Below are 12,450 nucleotides of genomic sequence, written 5' to 3'. Positions count from 1 at the left end.
TATTTTTCAGAACAGTTTGAGTAGGATTGCTATAGTTCTTCTTTAAATGTTTGCAAAATTCAGAAGAAGCCACCAGGTCCTAAGGTTTTCTTTGCCGGAAGACTTTTTTTGTTACAGCTTTGATCTTGTTACTTGTTACTGGTATTTTCAGGTGTGCTTTGGGTTATATCTCCTTGGTGTTCTATAACCTTCTTGCACTTGAATATTAATATCCTTCCCTAGGTTTGGGAAGTTCTCTGTTATTATTCCTTTGAATAAACTTTCTACCCCTAACTCTTTTTTAACCTCTTTTTTAAGGTCAATAACTCTCAGATTCACCCTTTTGAGGCTATTTTCTAGATTTTGTAGGCAAGCTTCATTCTTTTTTATCTTCTCTGTGTATTTTCAATTGTCTTCAAGCTCACCAATTCTTTCTTCTGCCTGATTAATTCTGCTATTAAGAGACTCACGCATTCTTCAGTAGATCAACTGCATTTTTCATGTCCAGAATTTCTGCTTCTTTTTGATTATTTCAATTTGTTGTTAAGTTTATCTGATTGCTTAATTCCTTCTCTGTGTTATTTTGAATTTCTTTGAGCTTACTCAATACAGCTATTTTTTTTAATTCTATTTTTCGATGTTATTGGGGTACAGGTGGTATCTAGTTACACGAGTAAATTATTTAGTGGAGATCTGTGAGAACCTGGTGCACCCATTGCCTGAGCAGTATACACTGCACCATATTTGTTGTCTTTTACCCCTCGCCCCCACCCAGCTGTTCCCCACAAGTCCCCAAAGTCCACTGTATCATTCTTATGCTTTTGCGTCCTCATAGCTTAGCTTCCACATATCAGTGAGAACATACCATGTTTAGTTTTCCATTCCTGAGTTACTTCACTTAGAATAATAGTCTCTAATCTCATCCAGGTCATTGCAAATGCTGTTAATTCATTCCTTTTTATGGCTGAGTAGTATTCCATCATATATATACCAGAGTTTCTTTATATACTTACTGTTTGATGGGCATTTGGGTTGGTTCCACGATTTTGCTATTGTGAATTGTGCTGCTATAAATGTGCATGTGCAAGTATCTTTTTTGAACAATAACTTCTTCTCCTCTGGGTAGATACCCAATAGTGGGATTGCTGGATCAAATTGATAGTTCTACTTTTAGTTCTTTAAGGAATCTCCACACTGCTTTCTACAGCAGCCGTACTAGTTTACATTCCCACCAGTAGTGTAGAAGTGTTCCCTGATTGGTGCATCCACGCCAACATCTATTATTTTTTGAATTTTTGATTGTGGCCATTCTTACAGGAGTAAGGTGGTATTGCATTGTGGTTTTGATTTGCATTTCTCTGATCATTAGTGATATTGAGCATTTTTTCATATATTTGTTAGCCATTTGTATATCTTATTTTGAGAATTTCCTATGTATGTCCTTAGCCCACTTTTTGATGGGATTGTTTTTTCTCTTACTGATTTGTTGGAATTCATTGTAGATTCTGGATATTAGTCCTTTGTCAGCCCACTTTTTGATGGGACTGTTTTTTTCTTACTGATTAGTTTAAGTTCATTGTAGATTCTGGATATTAGTTCTTTGTCAGATGTATATATTGTAAAGATTTTCTCCCACTCTGTGGATTGTCTGTTTGCTGACTATTCCTTTTGCTGTGCAAAAGCTCTTTAGTTTAATTAAGTCCCACCTATTTATCTTTGTTTTTATTGCAGTTGCTTTTGCGTTTTTGGTCATGAAATCCTTGCCTAAGCCAGTAGCTAGAAAGGTTTTTCCAATGTTATCTTCCAGAATTTTTATAGTTTCAGGTATTAGCTTTAAGTCCTTAATCCATCTTGAGCCAATTTTTGTATAAGGTAAGAGATGAGGAACCAGTTTCATTCTCCTACATGTGGCTAGCCAATTATCCCAGCACCATTTGTTGAAAAGGGAGTCCTTTCCCCACTTTATGTTTTTGTTTGCTTTGTCAAAGATCAGTTGGTGTAAGTATTTGGGTTTATTTCTAGGTTCTCTTTTCTGTTTCATTGGTCTATGTGCCTATTTTTTTTTTACCAGTACCATGCTATTTTGGCCTTATGGTATAGTTTGAAATCAGGTAGTGTGATGCCTCCAGATTTGTTCTTTTTGCTTAGTCTTGCTTTGGCTATGCAGGCTCTTTTTTGGTTCCATATGAATTTTAGAATTGTTTTTCCTAACTCTGTGAAGAATGATGGTGGTGATATTTTGATGGGTATTGTGTTGAATTTGTAGCTTGCTTTTGGCAGTATGGTCATTTTCACAATATTGATTCTACCCATCCATAAGCATGGAATGTGTTTCCAATTGTTTGTGTCATCTGTGACTTCTTTTAGCAGTGTTTTGTAGTTTTCCTTGTAGGGGTCTTTCTACTCCTTTGTTAGGTATATTCATACGGTTTTTTTTTTCAGCTATTGTAAAAGGGGTTGAGATCTCGATTTGATTCTTTGCTTGGTCACTGCTAGTGTACAGAAGAGCTACTGATTTGTGTATATTAATATTGTATCTGGAAACTTTGCTGAATACTTTTATCAGTTCTAGGAGCTTTCTGGAGGAGTACTCAGGGTTTTCAAGGTAAACAGTCATACTGTCAGCAAATAGGGACAGTTTGACTTCCTCTTTACCAATTTGGATGCGCTTTATCTCTTTCTCTTGTTGGACTGCTCTGGCTAAGACCTCCAGTACTAAGTTGGAGAGGAGTGATGAGAGTGGGCATCCTTGTCTTGTTCTCGTTCTCAGGGGGAATGCTTTCAACTTTTCCCCATTCAGTATTATGTTGGCTGCAAGTTTGTCATAGATGGCTTTTATTACACTAAGGTATATCCCTGTATGCCAATTTTGCTGACGGTTTTGATCATAACCTCACCTAACACATAAGGAATCACATAAACTTAAAGCGGTGGAAAAAGGCATTTCATGCAAATTGTCACCAAAAGTGAGCAGGGGTAGTTATTCTTATACCAGACAAAACAAACTTAAAAGCAACAGCAGTTAAAAGAGACAAAGAGGGACATTATACAATGGTAAAAGGCCTCATCTAACAGGAAAACATCACAATCCTAAACATACATGTGCCTAACACTAGAGCTTGCAAGTTTATAAAACAATTACTAATAGACCTAAGAAATGAGATAGACAGCAACACAGTAATAGTGGAGGACTTCAATATCCCACTGACAGCACTAGACAGGTAATCAAAACAGAAAGTCAACAAAGAAATAATGGATTTAAACTATACCTTGCAACAAACAGACTTAACAGATATATACAGAATATTTCATTCAACAACCACAGAAAACACATTCTATTCAACAGCCCATGGAACTTTCTCCAAGATAGACCACATGATAGGCCATAAAACAAGCCTCAATACATTTAGGAAAACTGAAATTCTATCAACCACTTTCTCAGACCACGGTGGAATAAAACTGGAAATCAACTCCAAAAGGAACCCTCAAAATCATGCGAATACATGGAAATTAAATAACCTGGTCTTGAATGAGCATTGGGTCAAAAATGAAATCAAAATGGAAATTTAAAAATTCTTCAAACTGAATGACAATAATAACACAACCTATCAAAACCTCTGGGATATAGCTAAGGTGGTGCTAACAGGAACATTTGTAGCTCTAAACGACTATATGAAAAAGTCTGAAAGAGCACAAATAGACCATCTAAGGTCACGCCACAAAGAACTAGAGAAACAAGAACAAACCAAACCCAAACCCAGCATGTTGTATTTTTCCTTACACGGGGCACCAGTTGGGTATTGCTCCTCACAAGAGTGCATTAGCAGACCCTGACCCAAATGCCAGATGGATAAAACGTACACTGACACACAGATATTCTGCTTTGCCAGTCCAGTTGAGTGTCCAACCACCTGCACACCAAGAGAGGTTTATCACTAAGCAGCTTGCACTCCAGGCATTTATTTAGTATACAATTAACAATAGAAGCGCTGAGTCAACACACTTGTGGATAATTAACATGATTAAGAGAGTAGTTCTACAAATGATTAAAGCTCAGGTACTGGCGGTCTAAAGTAAACACCATTAGGGGGCAATACTCCTAGTTGACCTCCCTCCTGAGAGGGCCATTTGGCTCAAAGGTTAGTTAATGGAGGTAGGGTAAACAGACTTAACTGGGGAAGCCTCTATTGTCCCTAGTATTTACCCTATGACCTAATGCTGTAAGGTAAAAACTGGCTGCCTTCAGCCTGTTCAATAATTACAAGCTATGTAAGCTTTCGGCCTTCCAAAAGGTTTGTGACTATTTCCTATAACTTTCCCTAATATTTCCCTTTAATATTTCTGCCACAATCCTGCGTGAATCCCAACACCAGCAGAAGAAAGGAAAAACCAAGATCAGAGCAGAACTAAATGACACTGAAACAAACAAACCAAAAATACAAAAGATAAATGAAACAAAAAGCTGGTTCTTCGAAAAGATAAATAAGATTGATAGACCATTAGCAAGTTTAACCAAGAAAAGAAGAGAGAATATCCTTTATCCATATAATCTAGAAAACCTAGAAGAGATGGGTAAATTCCTGGAAAAATACAACCCTCCTAGCTTAAATCAGGAAGAATTAGATACCCTAAACAGACCAATAACAAGCAGCGAGACTGAAACGGTAATTTAAAAATTACCAACAAAAAAAAGTCCAGGACCAGAGAGATTCACAGAAGAATGCTACCAGACATTCAAAGAAGAATTGATACTCATCCTTTTGACACTATTCCACAAAATAGGGAAAGAAGGAACCCTCCCTAATTCATGCCATGAAGCCAGCATCACCCTAATTCCAAAACCAAGAAAAGACACAACCAAAAGAGAAAACTACAGACAGATATCCTTGATGAACATAGATGCTAACATCCTTAACAATATACTAGCTAACTGAATCCAACAACATATCAAACAGATGATCCACCATGATCAAGTGGGTTTCGTACCAGGGCTGCAAGGAAAGTTTAACATACACAAGTCAATAAATGCGATTCACCACATAAACGGAATTAAAAACAAAAATCACATGATCATCTCAATAGATGCAGAAAAAGCATTCAACAATATCCAATACAGCTATTTTATTTTTTAATTTATACTTTTAAGTTCTGGGATACATGTGCAGAACATGTAGGTTTGTTACATAGGTATACACGTGCCATGGTGGTTTGCTGCACCCATTAACCTGTCATCTACATGAGGCATTTCTCCTAATGCTATCCCTTCCCTAGCCCTCCACATGGAGCTGGGGGTGGGGTGACACAAGCCCCACTGTGGCCACCACCACTGGGATTGCACTGGGTCAGATGTATGTTCACTCAAGGACCTAAGACTCTTCAATCAGTAGCTGGCAAATCCAGCCAGGCTTGTGTCCTTCTGGTTAAACCTGAAGCCAACAGTCCTGGGTCTCACCAAAGCCTTGTAACCACTACCTGGCTACTGCCTATGTTTACACAAGAACCTAGGGCTCTACAATCAGCAGGTGGCAAAGCCCACCAGGCTTGCGTCCTTCCCTTAATGGCAGTGAGTTCCCCCAAGCCCTGGATAGGTCCAGAGATGCTGTCTGGGAGCCAAGGACTGGAGTCCAAACCCTTAGAAATTGACATGATGCTCTATACTACCGCAACTGAGCTGGCTCTCAAACCACAAGACAAAGTCCTTCCTATTCTTCCCTCCTCTTTCCACAAGCAGAGGAAATCCCCGTGGCCACCACCACCATAGGCCCATAGGGAGTACTTCCAGGCTACCACTCATGTTTCTCAAGGGCTTTTCAGTCAGCTTGTGGTGAATGTGCCAGGCTTGGGACTCACCCTTCAGAGCAGTGTGCTCTCCTCTGCCCCACTGCAGGTCCAGAAATGCCATCCAAGAATCAAGGCCTGGAATCGGGGACACCAGGAGTCCACTTGGTATTCCATCCCACTGTGGCCAAGATAGCACTTAAGGTACAAGACAAAGTCCCCTTTACTTTTCCCTCTGCTTTTCTTAAGAAAGAGTCTCACTACAGCCACCACAGCTGTGAATGTGCTAGGTCTCACCTGAAGCCAGCATGCCACAGAGTCTCACCCAAGGCCACTGTGTACTACCTGGTTAACACTGCTGGTCATTCAGGGCCCAAGGGCTCTTTAGTCAGCAGATTATGAATCTTGCCAGAACTGGGTTCTTCCCTTCACAGCAGTGGGTTCACTTCTAGCCCAGGGTATGTCTATAAATGTGTGGGATCTAGGACCTGGAATGGGGACCTGATGACTGCCTGGTACCCTCTCCTACTGTGGCTGAGCTGGTCTCTAAGATGCAAGAAAAATCAAAGTCCTCTTTAGTCTTACCTCTCCTCTCCTCAACAAAAGAAAGGAGTGACTTTCTTTGCTGTGAGGTGTGCTGCCTGGGGTTAGGGGAGGTAGGTGCAAGCACTCCTTAGCCTTTCCAGCTGATGTCTCACTAGGTTGGGGCCCCCCACATCCATTGGCTCAAAGTCCAAAACAGCAGTAGGACTTGTTCAAGAATTGTGGTCCTTGTGGCCTACACTGCCTTTCAAGTTTATTGACGACCACATAGCACTTTAGTCTGCAATGGCGAGGCTTGGTGGAACTCAAGTTCCAACCACTGGGATGGGCGATTCCAATCTGGCTAGAACTGGTCTAAATTCTCCCTCTGTGGGTGGCTGTCAGTTGAGTTCAGCTAGGTTTTGATTTCTGCTGTGACAGGGCAGCAATGAGTTCAATTAACAGTCCCACAAGCATTGCACTCTCCTTCCTCTAAGTGCTCAGATTATCTCTCCCCACCACACAGCCACTGCCATGGGTTGGGGGAAGGATGCGATCAGTGATTCAAGACTGTTCCCTTCCCTCTTGAGTGCCTCTTTCAGCAATATGAAGTTAAAACCAGGTATTGTGGTTGCTCACCTGAGTTTTGGTTATGAAGATGGTTTTTTTGTGTAGATAGCCGTCACATTTGGTGTTCCTGCATGAGATATAATCAGTGGAGGATTCTATTCTGCCATCTTGCCCCACCCTTAATCCAAATAATTGTGATATTTTAATAAATATACACAATGTGTTAGTAAATCAGGATAATTAGCATATTCATCACCTCAAACCTTTATCATTTCTTTGACTTGATAACATTCAATATCCTCTTTTTTAAGGGCCAGCCACAGTGACTAATGCCTGTAATCCCAGTACTTCGGGAGGTCAAAGTGGGAGGACTACTTGAAGCCAGTAGTTGGTGACCAGCCTAGGCAACATAGTGAGTCCCCATCTCTACAAAATAAAAATAAAAAATAGCTGGGCATGGTGGTGCATGCCTGTAGCCCCAGGTATTCAGGAGGCTGAGGTGAGAGGACTGCTTGAGCCCAGGAGTTTGAGGCTGTAGTGAGCTATGATCACATGACTGTACTGCAGCCTGGGCAAGAGTTGAGACTCTGTCTCTAAAAAAAGGAAATAACAATAAAATGCAAAATCTTCTAACTATTTGAAAAAATTTAATGAATTATTGTTTACCACAGTTACCCTACAAAGCTATAGAACACTAGAACTTATTCTTCCCATCTAGCTGTTAACCAACCTCTCTCTATCCTCCCCTCCACAACACCCTTCTCATCATCTAATAACCACAATTCTACTCTCTACTTCTATGAGCTCAAATATTTTAGCTCCCACATATGAGTGAGAACAAGAGATATTTGTCCTTCCATGCCTGACTTATTTAACTTAACATAATGTCCTCCAAGCTCATCCATGTTGCCATAAATGACATAAAGACAGAATTTTATTCTTTTTTTTCTGGCTGGTTTTCTATTTTGTGTATATATACATTGTCTTAATTCATCTGTTGATGGACTTTTAGATTGATTCCTATCTTGGCTGTTGTGAACAGTGCTGCAGTAAACATGGGGATGCAGGTGTCTCTTCAATATACGTACGGATTTCCCTCCTTCACGTAAATACCCAGTAGTGGGATTGTTGGCTTGTATGGTAGTTCTATTTTCAGTTTTCTGAGAAACCTCCATACTGTTTTTTCATTTAGTTGGGCTAATTTACGTTCCCACCAATAGTGTATAAGAGCTAACTTTTCTCCATATCCTCATCAGCATTTATTTTTTGTCTTTTTGATGACAGTCATTCTATCTGGGGTGAGGTGATATCTCATTGTGGTTTTGACTTGCATTGCCCTGATGATTGGGGATGTTGAGTATCTTTTCATATACCTATTGGCCATTTGTATTCCTTCTTTTGAGAAATGTCTATTCTGATCCTTTGCCCATTTTTAAATCAGATTATTTATTTTTTACTGTTGAGTTCCCTGTATATTCTGCATATTAATCCCTTAGAGAATGAACAGTTGCCAAATATGTTCGCCCATTCTGCAGGCTGTCTCTTCACCCTGTGGATTATTTCCTTTGCTGTGCAGATACAGCATTCTTTTCTTGAAAACCATTTAATTGAGGTATGATTGACATGCAAAAAGCTGTACCTATTTAATGTATACAATTGGTGCATGTGGAGATAAGTATACATCTGTGAACAATCTATGCCATAAACTGTCACCTCCAAAAGTTTCCTTCCCTCCTCTTGATTTATTGTTATTTATCATAAGAACATTCTTGAAAAGATAAAATTACAGAAATAGCTAACAGATTAGTGGTTGCCACCGGTCAAGGAGGGAGCAGGAATAGGAGGGAGGGGGGTATAGCTATAAAAGGCCAACACAGGGGATCCTGTGGTGATAGAAGTGTTCTATATATTGATTATATATCATTGTCAATGCCCTGGCTGTCAAAATAGACTGTAGTTTTGCAACATTTGGGAGGGAAACTGGGTAAAAGGTACATGGGATATCTCTATTATTTCTTATAACTGCATCTCAATCCACAACTATCTCAAAATAAAAAGTTTAATAAAAACAATTTTAAAAAACATTTGGCTGTTGGAGATTTCACAAAATAAGATTACTGTTGTCTACTTTAAATGACTTAATTATTCTTCTTCCTGGAAGCAAGAAGTTAGATAAAGTGATCAAGGGAACTCATCAAGGTTTTCCATAGCTCTATGACCATAGAATGGTATACTGCAAAATACAGTGTTTAATAGTCTTTAAAAAATAAAAATGGGTTAAGTTTCATCATAAAGCAATGGAATATGACTTTCTAATCACTGAATGAAAATGAAATTATATCTGCTTCCACACTACATGTAAAACATATAGCTTCCTTTTGAAATTTTTATAAATATATTGCATATCAAAACTTACCTGCTCTTCTCTGTCTTAATTCTTTTAACATTCAATTTCCAGGTGACAAATGCTTTATTCATTCTGAAAGGAAAAATGCTTCTTATATTCCATATCCATAAACCATTTATATGGAATAAATTTAGTAAAAGCTTAGTAATATCAGAATATTCTCTAGAACATGTTTCATTCATCCTGAGTTACCTAAAGTAAATGCTAAACCATATAAATTTTCTCCCAAACTATCAGCAGAATATAGAGCAAAAGGTAAAGGTAAATGAAAGTCCTTATAATTCTCACAGATGCAGGATTCACTTAGCTGCAGCATTCCAATAAATATTAAAAATGATTTTTAAAATATTGTTTTCCTTTATATGTTTATTGGCTTACTTTGAAAAGAGACTTCATACTTCAAGAAAAGTCAAGATTCAATTTTCAGTAATAATGAAAAGGTACATTGATAAAAAGTCTCTATAGTGGTAAGTAGAAAATTAAGGTAATGTATGTCATTTTGATATTATTTAATACTTATGTAAAAAATGCACTTGTAATTTTTAAAACTCAAAGAACCTACATGAGAAGGAATTGGAAAGTTTCCCTGGTTATGATTCATCATCAATAATTGTCATGCATTCTGAAAAAGACATGCCAACTGTTTCTGCAAATCTCTCTCAACTCTAAATGAATATTGCCACCTACATTATGCACGTGTGGGACTAGTCTAATGCAGTATCACAATTGCTTCCTTGGTAGCCTTTGCATCTAGAGGAAAACAACCACCTTTAAATAAACACTGAGATGTGATACTTGTTTGCCAATGTGAGATTACTTATGTAGCTGGTGAGAGCTAGTGGGTAGCAGAAAATCGTGGGGATAGGGGTGTGTCTGAGAAGCCAAACAGCCAATCTTAGTGATGACATTGGCTAATTTTGAATCAAAGAAGGCTGAAAGGGGCCTGGAGCCATCCAAGCAGTTCAAAGAGAATCCCATGATATCCTTCAAACAGGCTCACCCGAGGCCTTGAAAATCAGGACTGCCTCAATCAAAATCTAGTACCTTGACCTTAAATCCAGTTCCAAAGAAGCACTCCACATAAGTTACTATTTCACTTTAATCCAAATCCATAGAGTCATGGTATCTCAGAACCCTAGAAGATCCCTGAAAATCCTTAAGAATCAGAGGGGAACCCAACGGTGTAAGGCGTATCTGCACCAGGTCACAAAAACTAATATACCAGAAAAGTTTCATGAGGTAAAACAATGATGCTGATGGTCTAATCACCCCTGTACTGGCATCACCAGCTTAAGTTGTTAACACTTCATCTTTATCTCATTTTTCTATTTGAAATATTACCTTTTACAATATCGTGATCTAAGAAAAACTATGAAAATATTAAAAATAAAATTTAAAATTAAGTAAGTATATTAAGTATATATAAAATTAAGTACAAACTAAGTAAATATAAAATTTAATTTATTTTTTTCTTAACATGAATAAAGAAAGTGAATCATTTTGACTATAGACTTTGATACCAAATGTCATGTAAAAAGATTATTCTTGTCCCAGTTGCAGCTGAATTTAAAAAGTTTAATAAATGATAACTATTTAGAGCAGAGCAGACCCTGAGGATGTATCAAAAGGCAAGCATAACAGTGGAAAGTCTGACACTGACAGAGTCTCAAATAAAAAGATACAGAAAATATTACTTTGGATACTATCTTAAATTGATAACCCAGAATCAAAAACCTATCTAGCCCCAATTCTAGCTCCTAAATTACAGGGATGCAACTATCACCTCTCTTTGACGAGAAACTTAGAACTGTTACTCAGTCACCTACGCTACATGTGACAGGTCCCAGAAAATAACCGAACCAGCTTCATTTCCTACCAACTTCATTCCAGGAACACCACTTCTACTGTCAAATCCATACTAAACTAGTTCCTGCTTCACAACTTTGAAACTTGCATCTTCTGGAGCTCCCACAGGGCTGCCTCGTTTTCATCATTTAGGTCTCTGCTTCAATGCCACATCTCCGACCATCCTATCTAAAGAACCAATGCACACACACATCTCTAATTCCCTGTTTTATTATATTTCTAGGCCTCATCACGATCTGAAATTATTTATTTACCTATTATTATCTATCTCCTTCCATTAGAATATAAGTTCTATAGGAACAGAAACCTTGTATATTTTTTCGTAGTTCTGTCTCCAGTTCTTAACACAGGTGAAACAAAATAGGTACACAATAACATTTATTCAATAATTAATTTCTCTGTCACAAAATCCTTCTTCTCTTACCAAAAAAAAAAAATTCTCAGGTCCTTAGTTATTCAAGCTATTTACATATTAAATAAACAATTTAAAATATTATTTATCTGTTTTCCTAGTCCCCAGCAGACAAGAACATATCACAAGAAAAAGCAGACATTAGAGAAGAAACAAGAAAATTATAGAACTAGATACAAACACTAAAAGAACAATAACCTGGAACTACTCTGTGAAGAATCAGTCTTGGGAATCCTAATGTGATGTGATATAACATAATGTAACATAATGTACCTTAAAACTAGATAAATTTTTAATCATGAACTTGAATCAACAAGCTGCCTCCAGCTCCCTTACTCTGTTTTATTTTCCTTCAACCACATTTAGTCTCCACTCAATATTTCACATATTTGCATGTTTTCCATTCTCTCTCACCCACTATGATATACATATTTGAGTGCAGGACAATTGCTTGGTTTCTTCAATACAATATCCCTGGCATCTAGAATATGCCTGGTTCTTAACAGACTCTCAATAAATATTCATATAAATAAATATATGCACGGAAAAAAAGGCAAACCCAAGCCAACATAGCTGACTCTTGAACAACATGGGTTTGAATGGCACAAGTCCATTTACATGTACATTTTCTTCCGCATCTGCCACCCCTGAGACAGCAAAACCAATCTCTACTTTTCCTCCTCCTCCTCAGCCTACTCAATGTGACAATGACAAGGATGAAGAACTTTATTATGATCTACTTCCATTTAATGAGTAGTAAATTTATTTTCTCTCCCTTATGATTTTCCTTTTTCTTTCTTCTAACTTACTTTATTGTAAGAATACAGTATACATGTACCAGACAAAATATGTTAATGATTGTTTATGTTACTGATAAAGCTTCTTGTCAACAGTAGACTATTAGTATTAATAGCAA

General features: G+C 37.8%; 1 protein-coding gene across 2 annotated transcripts in view; it reads right to left on the bottom strand.

Moving 5' to 3' along the window:
* The window catches only part of LOC116268619 (dynein heavy chain 14, axonemal-like), a 103,683-nt gene that overhangs the window by 67,574 nt on the left and 23,659 nt on the right, over window positions 1-12,450 (bottom strand). For both annotated transcript variants that reach the window (XM_031655382.1, XM_031655376.1), the window contains exon 7: window positions 9,266-9,328. In XM_031655382.1, coding sequence (XP_031511242.1) covers window positions 9,266-9,328 — 63 coding nt within the window. The remainder of the gene's footprint in view (window positions 1-9,265; window positions 9,329-12,450) is intronic.

Source organism: Papio anubis, chromosome 1 (genome assembly GCF_008728515.1).
Source record: "Papio anubis isolate 15944 chromosome 1, Panubis1.0, whole genome shotgun sequence".
Classification (NCBI taxonomy): domain Eukaryota; kingdom Metazoa; phylum Chordata; class Mammalia; order Primates; family Cercopithecidae; genus Papio; species Papio anubis.
Note: the sequence above shows the minus strand (reverse complement) of the source record. Positions and strands in the feature narration are given on the sequence as shown.